Source organism: Lipophrys pholis, assembly GCF_963383615.2.
Source record: "Lipophrys pholis genome assembly, chromosome: 15".
Classification (NCBI taxonomy): domain Eukaryota; kingdom Metazoa; phylum Chordata; class Actinopteri; order Blenniiformes; family Blenniidae; genus Lipophrys; species Lipophrys pholis.
In genome coordinates, this window is record NC_137642.1 from 23,355,175 (window position 1) to 23,371,531 (window position 16,357).

Here is a 16,357-nt window from a genome sequence, read left to right on the forward strand (position 1 = left end):
GTTTTTAGTCTGTGGTTAAGTGTGTTTTGTCATTCTCTGGAACATCAATCAATCTAAACGCATGATGGAAACTTTTATTGCTTCCACCAGTCATGTCCCCTACAAAGTAGACGATCTGATTAGACTTTGGAGGCCTCTGATTCATACATTTGCATATTAATGTCAAATGGAGGGGGAAAAAAAAAAAAACATTCTTGAAAGCGCGACAACTCTTTATGGCTCGCAGGCAGTGAAAAACATTGAGTTTTGATGTGTAAAAACAAGCATGTTACCAACAAGTATCTCCTAATTAATGGGGCTAATTATCCTAATCAATGACCCCGTTTGTGTTGGCTGGTTTGTGCTGGTAATGCGGCGCATCGTGTTACATAATGTTTACACACAGTTTCAACAGATTCAAGTGCTGTGGGTTTTTTTTTTTTTTTTTTTTTTTTATCTATTAATAGAAACACTTTGATGGGAGTCGTTGACGTACCAGATGCAGGCCAGCCAGTGAGCAGCCAGTCCAAACACGCACACCAGCAGCACCAGGACGGCCGCCCCGTACTCGATGTAGTGGTCCAGCTTACGGGCCACCCGGCCCAGGCGGAGGAGTCGGACCACCTTCAGGGAGCTGAAGAGAGAGCTGATCCCCTACAGGTCCGAGAGCAAGAGAGGCACAAATCAAAACAACATGACGGTAGGGATAAATTACACATTTCAGGTAACATTCGTCCTTCTGTTTTAACTGATACCAAAACCCTTAATTACCAAGAGGTTTTTAATACAACCCAATATTTTTCACCCTCTTTTTTTTTTTTTTTTTTTTTATATTACAGCTTCATACCAACAACCCCTTTTATGTTACAAGCTCATTAGTTTTATTATTTCTCAGCAGTTAAAACCACCATGAAAACTCATGATTCAAGTTCATAAAAAATCTGCATGTGCAAATTCTTAAAAATGAACCCATCCATTCAACTGTCCTAATTCCCGTTATTTTAGGTCAGGTAATATGTTAAAAAATACATTTCTTGATCTTATAAATTACCCATTTACTCCTTTGTGGTTTTATTTGAAATAAGTGTTCTGAATTTTAAGCAAAAACTAACAAAACATTATGAGAGACTCACTAGTACAATCACAGTTTTTTTCTGAACCCAATTAAAAGAAGTTGAACTTTGATTACACTTGGGTTTTTCGATGGCCAGTCTCATTTTCTTTGTCTGTTTTAAATGTGCTTTCTGGAACCGTTATGTAAATGCTGTTGCACATAGTTGGACAGGAGAAAGAGATTTTTTAATCTCAAACTAACCTTCCAGGGTAAACGATTACTCATAAAGGAATAAAAAGTATGCTTTACATTTTAGTAGGAGGTAACTGTGACCAAAAATAATATTCACTTTAAATTTTATTGAAAACCATTAGCTGTGAGCAAAATAAATGCTATTGCGTCAAAATTACTATTACAGGAGAAATACACAGAAAAAAGAAAATGGTTGAAACTAGTTGGACCAACTTGATTGAATTGTTTCTAAATGAATGAAGTTCTTCCTGTACAAACTACTGAAATGCAACAGTTTGTAATGAAGAGGGGGAAAAAAAAAAAGAAGTAAATTCAAAGTGTTTGTTGAGCTGATCTTGAAGCGCGTTCCCGTGCAATCTGATGACACTTTACAACTCCGGCTGTTACGTAACCAGCAGCTAGACGTCGACTCGGCTCAGCCGCGCGGTGAAGCTCGCACTCTGTGATTCGAACGGACACCAGCGATCCCGTCAGCCGGCTGCGCGGCTCGGAGCTGCTGGTATTCTGAGCTATTGATTTTGTTAATGTGCTGCGGTCTGCAATGTGAGTACAACTGCAGTGCTCACTGTCACTTGACCCGATGGAGACACCTCAGCTTCAGCCCGTCTGAAATCGCTTTACAGCCCCGGGACTCCGACACAACTCGATCGCGCCTGCAGACGGCGTTCAGCACTAAACTCCGCAAACAGAAGATCGGCGAGGAAAAGTTCATGTGCGCGAAAGGCCCGTGATGGGAGGAAACTGTTTATAAGTTACACCCAACAGAAACTTTTAATCTCATCATCTAACATTCTCAGAGAAGAGGGTCTGCCACCTTTATAATCAAACATCTTATTTTAGCCTTTTTCCATCAAATAAAAAGCCACACGGCTTGTTTTCATATGTAGTTTTTCCATTTATTCCAAAACAGTAGTTAATTAGCTTTAAAGAAGTACATTGACATTTAGATTACAGCAAGAGCAAACAATTCATGAAAAAGTAAACGTATTACCATTCTTATTTAATGAAAATTATTTAATTTTATTGTCATTTCTTTTAAGTTTCGGGATTCCGTTTTTTTTTTTTTTTTACTTGTACTGTTCACTTCTTCTATTATTTTAACCAATAACTCTATTTTGTTCATATGTGCTATAGTAATTTGTTTGAAAAAACCTAATAAACAAGGTTTGCAAAGAAAGCAATTGGCACATTTATTAATAACTTAAGACTATACAGGCCAGTCTGAATCCTTGAACATTTGCAATGCAAAAATGTAAACCTATAATAAGTAACCACCTTCAAAAGAAATATAAAAGCTTAAAAAGATTAAGTGAATATTAGTCTTTCTCACATTTTTGGCCAGTTATTTCATTTACAGTATTGGCATCATTACATTCAGAATGGCCAATATATTTGCGTTATTGGTTGTTACTGTCGCATTGTCACATAAAATTGTGAAATTCTGGTCCCTTTAAAAGATTTTCTCCTGTACAACAAGATCATTTAAATACTCCATAAAGTGAGAGGCTACACAGCAGTGTAGTGGTCGGCGTCACAAGGCCCGGTATATTTGGATATTCCTCCAATCCAAAAGAAAAACATGCATCCGAGGTAAACTGATGACTCTAGACGGCCTGTAGGGGTGGATGTGTATGTTTACCATTCTGATCTTTCCAGGTTTTACTCTTGTTGGACAAAGCTGTTCAGAAGACGGACAGATGTTTCCATGTGATCTGTATAAGCTTCAGGGAGGGACCAGCTGAAGACCCCTGATTCTGCACATTAAGGACATCTTTGTTCGTTGTTGATGAGAAGATTTTTGTAAAGTACGTGGATTTGTGGGATGAGCAAAAGTGCACATGGGTTTATGCCTTATTGGTATGCATTCACCTCTGAACACCAGAGGTCTTTGTGCCTATATGAACGACGCTACTGTTGTTGGCTTTTGTTTCAGGAAATAGTTTGAGATATAGTTAAATAACCTAATTAAATTTTTCTTATTAGACAAACTTTTTATTAAAAGTAAAAACAAAAAGTGATCCCACATATATATTCATGCCGACACACTGGACCTTACCTTCAATATACCAACACACAGATACTAAATGCAGCTTGTGGTTCTCACTTCAGCCCAGTTAGCCAATCAAGAATAGAAGCCACAGAAAGAGCAGATTCATACGCAGCGTTGGACAATCCCTAATCCCTTCAATAACCTGCGTAAAACACCAGGACTTTCCTTTTTAAATTTTAGATGTAATCCATTTGTCAGAAGTGGCACGTTAGTGCTGATGGGGAGAGGAAGGCGGCTTTCATGCAGCTTTAATGATGCTGATCTTCATTTTCAAATATTGCAAGAGACCATTCTGGCAACGTAATTCACCCGGCATGAAAAAGAAAAGGCTGCTCAACCACTGTTGACAAAGTCAGACGGTGCACATTGAAGGGTTTTAAAGGTCTACAAGAGAAAAAGAAACACAATACTGTTCATTTCTTTTTTTATATTCTAATCAAACTGGAGCCTACTTGAGTGACAGCTCGGTGGTTCCAATTCTTCCCATCACGTCCCCATGCATGAACACAGGCAGAAGAAGGAGAGGGGGAGGGGCCATGCAAACAGAACGGAGGGGTGGAAAAAGAAGAACAAAAACAAAGCACATGTGAGCCAAAAAAGACATCAGACACATGAGAAAATCATTCAATGCTCAAATAAAAATAAAACATGAACTTGCATTTGTGTTGCGAAGCCTGTGCAGTATGACCACAACGTGCACTTACATCCAAACTACAGCAAATGGAGTCACTGTGTTAGCAAACATTCATCAGTCAGTGCGGCCCTTTAAAACTGCCAAGAATAACTTTGACAGCGGCCCTTGTTAATGATCCTCTCTTCCCTATTTGGAAACCTGTTGGGGAAAACAGCCATCAAAGTTATTCATGTCAGTCGTTACGGTCCGCGGCGGCAAGATGTTTCTTCGCCGCTTTAATAACACAGGCAATTGTTTGCTCGCTCTCATTTACCCCTGGCACGGATTGCCTCGAAGCAATTTGTCACAGATTGGAGTCGGTGAGTTGTTGCAGCGGCGGGGCTGGAAGATGATCCTGACGAGTGGTCACGGGTTTGACGCCGCTTCTACAGCCAGAGCGGACATAACCTCGACACAGCTCAACCTCACGGTACACAAGACGGCTGTACTCTCAAACACGGGGCTCCGACTCGGGCTTATTCTTTTATTTTAATGTGATAATAACAAAACTGCCAAAAGGTTTAAAGTGTTGCTTGTAAATGACAAACGGTACGATTTATGGAAGTGGTTTAAATCCTGCTACAACTGACCCTCAATGGCTCAGGCCTCGTTTACACAACAAGTGGCTTTTACATTTTCGTCTCAGAAATAGATTAGTGTTTGCGTGGCATCTTTTTGAAAACGACGTCCATTTTCTCTGAAAACAATGTTTTCATGTTGGGCCACTAGTGGGTGCTATTGGTTGTTACAGTAAAATCACACGCACACACGCACACACAGAAGAAAATCTACTTTTTCAAAACTGCTCCCAAGGTGGAACTTTTCGAAAACGCTCCATCTCCAAAGAAATGGGGGGAAAACGCAACTTTTCTAAAACGCTGCAAGTACGAATCATCTGGCCATCTCCCAATCTGAAGGTTGCAGGTTCGAATCCCATCTCCACCTGCCCCCATGCCAAAGTGTCCTTGGGCAAGACACCCCAATGAGCAACAGCGCCTTGCATGGCTGCAGCCTCCAGTGGTGGGTGAATGTAATGAATATTGCTGTAAGACGCTATATAATTGAAATCCATTTTGTAAAATCGGCACTATACATATAGAGTCCGTCTCATTTGTCTCCTAAAAAAAAGAGCAGGTTGGCTCATTTGTGTTTATAATAAATATTGGCGGCTAATCAAATGACACATTGCTTGTTTTCCTTTTTTTTCCTTTTTCTTGACGACGCAGAAAAGATCGAATAACAACTGCGTTATCGTTTAAATTCCCAAAAGGTGGTTGTTTTCCCCTCCAGCTGACCCTGACCCTTTCTGCTCCAACTGGTCAGCGTTTAGGATGCTGAAGCATTGAAAGACTAGAAAGGGCCAAAATGCTGGACCTGCAAACGAGGCCGCACTGGCCGGCCGGCAGCAGGCTTCAAGCTCTGGATTTCACATTACCTCCCTGCCGTACCGCTCGCTGTGTGGCCCACTGCGCCGTTAAATGCTATCACAGCGTTTTACACGGCCACGGTGACGCAAGCACGCACACACACACACACACACACACACACCATGACATATTTAGGCACACACAAACACACACACACACAATGATGCATTGACATAATGAAATCCAGCAAATGGACAACCCCAGGGCTCCATTTAATCAATGTGTGTCTGTGTGTGCGACAACAGATCCACTGAACAGCCCGACCAGACGCAGGAGTCGTGTTTGCTGCATAAAGATCACTTCAATTGGCAGAGATAGTGTAGAGCAAGTAAATATATTCAATGTTTAAAGCATGAATCATGCCGAACGGCTTTCCTTTATGTGTAAATGAACAACAAGTGATGCAAATAATAACACACGTGGGACTTTATTTACACAAAGGAATAGTAAAAAACTGAAATTTATCCAAACCTTCCAACTCAATACACGTGACTTATAAAATGGCAAGCACGGGTCGATTTCCCATGATTCAGTCCTTTTGTCAGCCGTAGTAAGGTGTTAATGGTTTTCGGGCATTGGTGACACAGCAGAGCTCTCGACAGCGCCCCAGTTTGACAATGCAAAAAGCCACTTCCCCCAATTAAAATGTGCCAATTACCTCAAGATCCTGTGATGGCTCTCCAGCAAACACTCATCACTATAGTAGACCATTTATAAATTCACAAACAAGCATGTTGTTATGCCACTCGTTCAAACTTGTTTTTGCCCCGTTGTTTAAAGCGAGCAGCGATCCGGCTCTGGCACACTGCCGCTATTAAACATGGCCGGGTTTGCACGAAAACAAAACAGCCTCTCAATCGCCTCACATGCGGTCAATCTCAGAGCCTAATCCCAATGTTCCAGGAGATTTTTAACTACTAGATTTGCATTACAAATTTCAAATCCCTCTTTAAAACTGGTGTTAATGTGTCATCTATGTGGTTGGTTTTAGTTTTGGTGGCGCTTCAGATCCCAGCTCTTCGCTGCTCTTCTGTTACAGTCTGATGGCACCCTGAGGTGGTAAACTGCAGGCCATCATTCACATGTACAGTAGACAATCTCCCACAGTCTATTAGAAATATGGAGGTTCAACCTTCTTCTGCAATCAATGCTCTTTCTGCCCTTTTTAAACCCTTCAGCTAGTTTATATTTTCATCCATCGTCGATGGAAAAAGGGTCAATCTAATCTGTAGAACTAGTTTGTGTCCTTGAAGGTGTAATCATTTGAAAAAACTACTTCAATGGGTGAAATTCTCAGAGTGGCATTGTTGAGCAATACAAAATAATTCCATTACAGGAAGTTTCAGCTGCACCACAGTTACTGTTGTTTTTGGTTATTTTCTCCTTCGTCTGACACAAAATCCCACTGATGCCTTGGTGGATGGTGGCATCATGGAATAACGTCGAACAATAAATCAGAGTCAACAGCTTACTGTGTCACAACCGACCGCCACGTTCAGGGGTACCCACATGTATTTCAAAGTCATAATTTTTGAAATTGTTATCATACAATTGAACCAAATATGTAGTGAAATACTGTGTGTATATATATATATATATATATTTGATTAGGATCATTTAAGATAAACACTACCCTGTTGCATCTTGCACTGGATCCCAAAAGACACAGATTTTCACATTTACTAACCACAACAAAGCAAAACAGAAAATCTAATGTGGGAATCAAGCAATGCTTAACAATTTGAGTTTTTTGGAGTCATTTTTCAAAGCCAATCACCAAAACAGTTGTTGATTATCGGTGGTAATCAAAAACAAAGGGAAAAAACAAAACAAAAAAACAAGCAGGCTTTTTGATCCAGCTCAATGATCGTGTTGCCATCCCCCGAATATTGATCATTAGAAACAAATACAAACAGTGACTCCACACCTGAGAAGCGGCAACAGGCTCTTTCTTGCTCGGAGCACGGCACTCACCTCATCGACGTTCTCGAAGGCGTTGATGACGTCGTAGGGAAGACAGGACAGCAGGTCGATCACAAACCAGGTCTTCAGGTAGTTCATCCGGATGAGCTTGGGGTCCGAGATCACCTCGCCAGCGGGCCCAACAAATGTCGTGTGGAAGTTCAAAACAATGTCCACCAGGAAGATGACGTCTACGATGCTGTCCACCACCAGCCACGTCACGTTGTTCTGCTTGGTCTTGAAGGAGACGTTGTAGGGAACCATGATGGCGGTGTAGAAGGTGAGGATGAGGATGACCCAGTCCCACGTGGTCTTGAAGAGACAGTAGTGCAGGATGATGTGAGGAGGGGTCTTGGGGGTCTCCTGCTTGTACTGAGGTAGGATGTCAGAGCCCAGCTGAAGTACCTGGAGGACAAACGGTGCCTCGTGTGACGCTCGGCACAGACCAATAAACGCACACAGCAGGAGGCCAGAAATACTGCAGACGACTGGTTACAGCTCAGCCGCTCATAACGGGTCCTACGAGTCGTGGAAGAAGCGGTCGAATAAGTACAAATATAGGTGTATCTTCAGACTATTGTCAAATAAAAGTAGAAATTCCACTTCCGATGTCAAATTAAGAGAGCACAGGTTTTAAAATGGAATAAAGTACTTTGTCGACAGGCAATGTGTTTTTTAAGACTTTAAGATCATACTATATGTACAAGTACAAATACCACTATTGTTAATATAAAACTATATCAAAGAGGACACATCAGCCTAAAAATGTGCATTTGTACAGATCAATAAACCTGTATTTTAGTTTTGAGTGTGAAACTGAATTCAACAGAAGTCTTGACATTTAACCACCTTTGCTGTAACTTGGATCCCGTTTACATGAAAACGTACTCAAGTGAAAATGGAAAACTTTCATAGATGTCTGTTTACATGACAACGGTGCTCAGAGCCACTGGAAACACCAATTTTTTATTAAATTGCTCCCAGGGTGGAATTTCTCGACAACACGCCAACTTTTTGTGTTAAAGAGCGAAAAACGCAACTTTTTGAAAACGCTCCCAATTCCGTCTCCAGTGTAGACGGAGGAAAACGCTACTTTTCTGAATTGCTGCTACTGCGCATGGGCACCACGGCTGACGTAAATGCTTCTTCTGCACATGTGAGAGTAGATGGACTTGGTAGTTTTACTGTTGAGACTCACCCGTTACTGCTATCAAACTTTATTATCTGTCCATTTGAATGTCAGTGTGCTCACCGTTGTTAATGTATAGAGTGTGTGTTCTCTGCGTGCATGTGTGTGGTTTCAGTATAAAAACAGTGTTGACTGCCAACTGCATCGTTTTCTGCTATTTCTATGTAAACGGACATCATATTCAAAACGTTGCCGCGTAAACGTGAAAGTTTTCTGAAACGAAACGTCGTGTAAACAGGGCTTTAATCATCGTTAAATTCATCACGTTCTTAAGCTTCAGTGTGGATAACTGCTTTCACTGACTCTCAGAGGTAAAAAGATGAAACAAGCCACTTTAAGGGAAGTAGGCAGTATAAAGTACATGTATTTGTCTTCACATGTCGAAAGGACGAGTAAAAAGGTTTTCAGAAATGTATAAATAACAGAAAAATCTACTTAGGTATTTAGTTACCTGCACGTCTTATCATTCAGGCTGCTCTGACGGTCTCCCCTGTGGATAATTTGTCATTGTGCAGAGTTTTCTATTCTACTCAAAAGACTCCTTTAAAATGCTGTTCTAATGTGATTTCAGAACATTTGAATAATGTGGAAAAACATGTTAAAGCAACGTGAGAGGAAAGTTGCTGTTTTTATCATGGAGTGTATCACTGTGTACCTTATTTCTACTACAATTCAGAGCTAAAGTGCCGGCGGGACCCTTACCTCAGCGAGACGGGAGTGCTTGTGGACATTTTCTCCTTTGTGAACTGTCGGTTGCAGCTGTTGTAAAACTCCTCTGCTGCTTGTTAGAGCTCGAGTCAGTCGAGCAAACTTTCCCCAGCCTGAGGATGATGCGCACAAAACACACACACACACACACACACACACACACACACACACACACACACACACACACACGACACATAATCTTTAACGTGAGGATTTTCAAGGTTTTTGCTGTTACTGTATATTTCCAATGCAACAGGATGCTTTATAAGCTCGTGGGAATCTAGACGGAACAACTGTTTAGCACTAATGCTGATTAGATGGATCGAATCTCAATTATCAACCCGGCAGCAGAACATCGGGGACCTCAACAAGCCTCGGGTTTGTATCGAGGACGAGTCGCATCAGATTTTATCTGGAAAATAATGAACACAAGACACTGAGATGCACATCGAAATGCAAGATTCCCCGAGAAAAACTGGACAGGCCAATGAGCTTGATGCCAGGGCAAGGTTTTCTGTGTAAAAAAAACAAATCCATCCTGAAGAGTCTCACACATTATCTAGCAAGTACAAAACAGCACACAGACAAGAGATTTCAGGCTAAAAACAGAACTGCATTAATGCAAATACTGGAGTGTATAACAACACAAAGTGTTTCAAGCTTGTTTTTCTTGCTCCGAGTTGGACAGAAATTTAGGTACTAAAGGTTTTAACAACACAAGCGTGCAAGAGTTTGTCAGCAGAAGTGAATATGAACTATGTTTAATATGTTTCGATTGACACAGAAGCACAGCCACAGAAAATTCCTTTAATTTTTACCACGTCAATTTGTTTCACAGGCGAGAAGAAGTGAATAATGGACAGAGACCTTGTTTTTGTTGTTTGCACTTTTTCACAATTTTTTGCATAAACTTTTTGCCTAGATGGATGGATGGATATCATTTACCCAGAGACGCTGTGAGACCGCCCAGTCTGAGAAGAAACCTCAGCCAAGAAATGTTTCCAATTAACTTTGTTTAAAGCTTTTGCTTTAGTACGCCAATGGTTAATACACAGAGCTTAATTTGGACTGTTTGAGCATTGTCTTTTTTTAGACTAGTCGACAGAAAAAAGAAAGAAATTAATCTCCACACACATTCCTAATTTCAATATAATTATCTCTTCCGATCTGTTTGCAATTTTTTTTTAATTAACATCATCTCATTACATCATTTCGTAACAGACTGAATATTTAGATTGTCGAGCTACATCTCAGAAGGCTGGCGTTTAAAATGTGTGACCACCATCCACCAAACAACAGATGAATTTATTGAGAAAATAATCTGCTTGATTAATGGATGTAATTTGTTTTTTTCAAAGCTCCAACTAATACTGACCATTTTGCTTAATCAGATGCATCCATCCCAACCCACACTTGACACCTTCTTTCTGGGCTGCGGTATCACTTCACACTATTTTTACTGTTGTACAAATAGCATAAGTGTGTTTGGAACAAAAGACCAACACAGCTCAGCCTGTCCTGTGTGGGCAGCTGCATTACCCTTGTTTCACTATAGACTCCTCGCGACTCCCGCAGCATAAACACATGATTCTTGTCGTTGTTGCTGTTCTCCACCTGTTGATCCTGAAGCCTCAGCGATAATCTCAGTTTCATAAGCGTGCATCCTGTTTGCTTCCACTACCCTGCTCTCCTGCACTAATTCATGCTCTATTTTGGCTGTCCTCAACACTTACGCAGTCCGATGAATAATTTCAGTGTCGAGTGCTGATAACCATCACGATGGGGTGCGTGTATGACTGACTGCGTACTTGCCGGAGCAAATGAACCGTGGCCAGGGTTGAATGGTGATGGCTGGCAGACTGATTCTACCTCTTGTGTGAAAGGTTGCAGATCATACATGTCTGCCACAGATTGTGGAGTGAAAAGAAGCAATAACTTCATTTTATTGCACCATCTGATGTTCAAGCATGTGTGCAAAATGTTTATTGTTTAGTTTTTCTTCCTATTTTAATCACAGCGAAAGAGAAATCCTGTTGAATAGAAGGCACAAAGTTGAACAAATTGAATTTGCCGACTAACCTTTGGAAGAATCGTCTTCAATTGGCTGTTTAAAGGCCGTGATGTCGCTGAACGTGCAGAGGAACAGGACCACTTTTTCCTGTTCATTTCGTATAGGAGCGATCTTCACAAAAAACCAAACGGGCGTCCCTGCGAGCACAGAAAGTACAACACACACATAGCTCCATCACCTGCTTATTTTTAGAGGGAAATGACTCAGAGTGCACGAATCGCAGAAAATCTTGATTGCGGGGTGTAAAAATCGAAACGCTCTGGACTTTGGAAACTTTCCACTCTCTCCCTGCACAGGTGCGGGAAATGCGGAGGTTGCACCTGCCCGCAGAAACAAACGCACACATTTCCCTGAGGAAGGATCGCTCTCTCTGGTCTGGCTCCCAACCAATTAGCACATTTCAACAGAGGTAGAGATGTTGAGGGCCGCCTTTGAACTGTACGTTACAGAGCCTATGAATACATTTGCATTAGAAGAGAGTGGAAGTTCACATTTTTCCGCCCTCCTCTCTCCTCTTCACATGTGCCCGCCTCTACTTACGGTTCTTCTTGTACATCAGTATTTCAAATGAGTTCATCTCGTAATTCTCAAACGTTAGTCGCACTTTTTCCGTCGTGTCCTTGTCCGTGAGCTCCCCGTACATGAAGCTGGAAAACACAGAGGGGAAAGAACTGCTTTAATAATTCATAACTTCATCGCACTAACTCATGCGCCAGACAGTGGAACGGACGTGTGAATTTCTTCATGTGCAGACCATGGTTGGACGTTGCTTTGACATTGTTTTGCGTCACCAGACGATTTTTTTCAACAGCAGATGTGGAGTCGCACTCACTGGACGCAACGAATGCGGCCTGCTCTCTAATTATCCGAAAGCAAAGTACCTATAAAAATCTGATTAAACCTGAAGATGGGTCAAGCAAACGCGAGCGCTTTTACCCACGCTGCAGAGAAATTCATCTCACTTTACTTGTTACTGCCGCCCTCAGCAGCCGCCTGCTCCAGCATGATCTAAATATAACTCGGAGTTTGTTATGAAATACAAAAGGAAGGCTAAATTTAATGAGACTACATTCTGACGCTGCAGAGACTTTTCAAACCAGTGCTTGATGTGATATCACTGATGAACGTCCTCTCCCCCGCTCCTGTTCTCCCCTCCAAGCCGGGAGGAGTGCAACTCTCTTCAAAGAAAAACACACTTCATAACAATCTCTCAAATTACGGTCTTGTCATGTGTGAAAAATTCCCACAGGTTTGCCCATCTATGTTTACAGGATCCAGCAAAAGGAGGAAAACACAACATATACATAATTGAAGAGACACAGTAAGAGCAGTTAAGATGGAAATAACATCTTTGATCAGCACGCATATGAAGCCGGAGAGGTTTAGCCATTACGACTGGGGAAATGAGCGTACATTTTAAATTTGAGTCATCTTCAGAAACATCAAAACACGCACGCGCCCTGAATGTGTGGATGGCATCATGAGGATGTAATCTTTAAAAAGGCTGAAAGACGGTGATGATTAAAGGTACAGCAAGATGTGTGAAGTGCTGGAAAGGGTCCGAAATGTCTCTTCACTGCTTGATATGGAGTACCCAGATGGAGGACAAATAATTAATCAGAAACCCCACAAAAAAGTGCCACAAAAAAAAAATAATTATGTGTACTGCTTACTAACCCAGCAGACTTATTAGCATGACATGGACAGACATACATTATGCAAATAGCTTATTAGGCTTTTCAGACGCACCCCTGCACAGAAACATATGGCCAATTTGAGCCCCACTGCCTATAGACAGCACAAATCTGATGAAGGCAATTTCATTTTGTGCTCTACATTTAGGATATTTTATTATCATAGAGTGCAATTATGTTGTGGATTAGTGAAATCAAACTATTAAAAAATGTCTTTCCTTTGACATTTTTCCAACATGCTTGATGGTTGCCTTGTGTTTGACACTCTTGTCCTAAATGAAGGATTTTGGTCATCTTCCGAGTTTTCCACAAAAGGTTAAAGGCTTCCCCGTCTGCCCCGGAGTTTTCCTGCTGGTCGTTGAAGCTGAAAACGGAAGCATTTAAGTTTCGTTGAAATGATTTACCATCCCTAAAACGGACTTTTTTTTTGTTTTTTTCAATCTACACGTCATGTTTAAGTCCTTCATTTGTTTCGAACTTGTCTAAAAATAGCATCTTTTCATTCTGTACTAATTGTTTCTTGGACACACACACACACACACACACACACACACACACACACACACACACACACACACACACACACACACACACACACACACACACACACACACACACACACACACACACACACACACACACACACACACACACACACACACACACACACACACACACACACACACACACACACACACACACACACACACACACACACACACACACACACACACACACACACACACACACACACACACACACACACACACACAGACAGACAGACAGAGTGACGAACGATAAAACGAAACTGCTGCTGAATATAGCCTCTTCCAATCTGTTCACTGGGAAATACAAACTGTTGGCAAAATGCTGAGTGTCAGCTCTCAGTCAGACTTTACTTCTTGTTTTCTCTCCATTTGCAGAGACTTCACTCCATCCACAAGCCTGAAAAGAAAAAAAAAAACTAAAAACAAATCAGTTCGCTCCCACTTCAATATTTGCACTGGCAAGTGTTCTGAAGCTTATGTTAGGGGACCCGAGGGTCTAAATCAGTAATAGCCGCGGTGCTGGCTGTGACAAACGCCATCTCCCACAACAGATGAAATCTCCCACGGTTTTCAAAGCTGGCAGCACCGACTGCTCCACTGTGATCCTATTAATACGGCGGTTACTGCCACGCTCAGTGCAGCCACAATAAACACAATTCGGAGGAAATGTTCACTCCGACGGGAGCACGTTTGTTTGGAGAGAGCCTCCCCGAGCTCACTGTACGTTATCCGTGGAACTTTTACAGTCGCTGACGCAGAACGAGTTTCAGCTGTTACGACCCGATTACATCACGAATCCGTCTCGCCTTCCTGCTTCCCGGCGATTCCAGAGGGGATAATCTACTGCGCCGTCTGTAAATTTGGGAATATCATATCACTTCAAGTCTGCATAATTGTGATTTTAGCTCTGATGCTCTGCTTCAGGGAGAGTTGAGGTTGCAGATTCGGGCTGTTAAATCTCAAGATGGAGCCATAATTAGGAACAAACAGTTTCAAAGCCAGAAATGACGACGGAACCAGTGAGCATAAATCCACACCGTCATTATTGTGGTCATCACACCCGCAAGCTAATAAATTTACTCAAGACACTTGGTGGAGGATCCACAACATATGGCAAATTTATTCCAAATTCTGTTCTTTTAAATTTAAATAAGGAAGGAAAAAGAAAAGTGCAACTAATCAGGAATAATTTACAGCAATTGAGCGAGTCAATAATCGAATGACGACAATTGTTTCACGAATGGTGGCTGCAGGGTAGAAGCACAAAAATATTCCGAAAAAACGACAAAGCAGTTTCTGATTCACACATGATGGGATAAACAAAAAACTGTCTCAGTCACAGCGGGTGCAAATTGAGAGGAAGACAATATCTCAGCGGGGAATTAAAACTACTGAATTACAGAAAACAATGAGCATCTTTTTGCGTGCTTCTTTTCACAGGGGTCACCATAATGACTTAGTCTGGATACCTTCTTCCAGACACAACTGGGATTCAAACTTGGACTCTCGACACCGAAAACAAATCGTTTTTACATTTTCCTTTCAGGAAAGTTTCTTGTTTCGACTGCAACTTTTTGAAAATGATGTCCTTTTACAAGAAGATGGCAGACATGCTGCATTTGTAGTAACCTCCAGTAACACACTTGACATCAGCTTCACTTCAAACCTCGTACCGGTTAAAAATGACAATAATCAAATAAAAGAAAAATCAAACAATGGATCAAAACCATAATACTTATATAGCTCACTGAAAGAAACCATTCATTACTTTATTGATCTTTAAATAGTCTTCATAATCAGTGTTGTGAAAGTTACTGAAAAGTAGTTTTTAAGAGTACTCAATTAAAATATTACTAGTTACTTGAAAATGTATCTTTTCCACCATTAACAAAGCTTATTACTTGTTATGATGACGTAACAAAAGCTATATGATTGCAGTTTGTTAAGATATAACAACTTATACATGTATATGAAAGGAGGCAAATACTCAATGTGCTTTAAGTATCAGATGTTCTGCTGGAAAAAGGTCTGAAAAAAGGTAGAGTTATCTTATTCGCATCTCCTGCTGTTAACATGATGTCCACTGAAACAAAAGGAACATGGGGCAAGTGATGCACAGAGCCAGTTACAGATGATTCATGGATTATGTTGTTCAAAAGCGGCTCGAGAAGGATTTAAAATGCTGCATTTTGAATGTTTTGGATGGCAGTGGGGATGACACACCGTGACAGGAGCGGGCAAAGAAAGCTGGATGCAAACCACCGAGGCAGCGAGGCAGCCTGTTCCTGCGTGAGGACACTGGAGACTTGACGGAAGAAGGCATCTGAGAAGTTCAGCAAACCTGCACTGATGTGTACGTGTTGTACATGTTGTATGTGTGTGTGTAAAATCATTAGCAAAAGCCGCTTAATTCCACAAGTTTTCATCATTTCGGAAAAAAGAACAGAATGAGGTTTGATCCAGAGGATCGCCTCATATTTTGACCAAATCAAACTTTGGATACAGACTTTGTATTTTGTATAAAACGTTGATGTCACTTGTGCCTCATTTAAGTGAAAACAAAACACTTTAATTCTCACGAATCCAGTACTCGGGGTCCCTGAAAATGCAACTTTTTGGAGGGAAAATGCAATTTTTGGAAAACTCTCCTTCTACGTCTCCATAAAATCGGTGGAAAAGGCAACTTTTTGAATAGGCTTGGGCTCCGTCATGGCCATAGTAAATAGTTCAGCACGTGTGCGAGTTGATGG

General features: G+C 41.3%; 1 protein-coding gene across 1 annotated transcript in view; it reads right to left on the minus strand.

Moving 5' to 3' along the window:
- The window catches only part of kcnh1a (potassium voltage-gated channel, subfamily H (eag-related), member 1a), a gene marked incomplete at both ends in the record, with an annotated part of 50,268 nt that overhangs the window by 25,456 nt on the left and 8,455 nt on the right, over positions 1–16,357 (minus strand). The window contains 5 exons of the mRNA XM_080481018.1: positions 476–633; positions 7,410–7,802; positions 9,289–9,407; positions 11,374–11,502; positions 11,906–12,012. Coding sequence (XP_080337144.1) covers positions 476–633; positions 7,410–7,802; positions 9,289–9,407; positions 11,374–11,502; positions 11,906–12,012 — 906 coding nt within the window. The remainder of the gene's footprint in view (positions 1–475; positions 634–7,409; positions 7,803–9,288; positions 9,408–11,373; positions 11,503–11,905; positions 12,013–16,357) is intronic.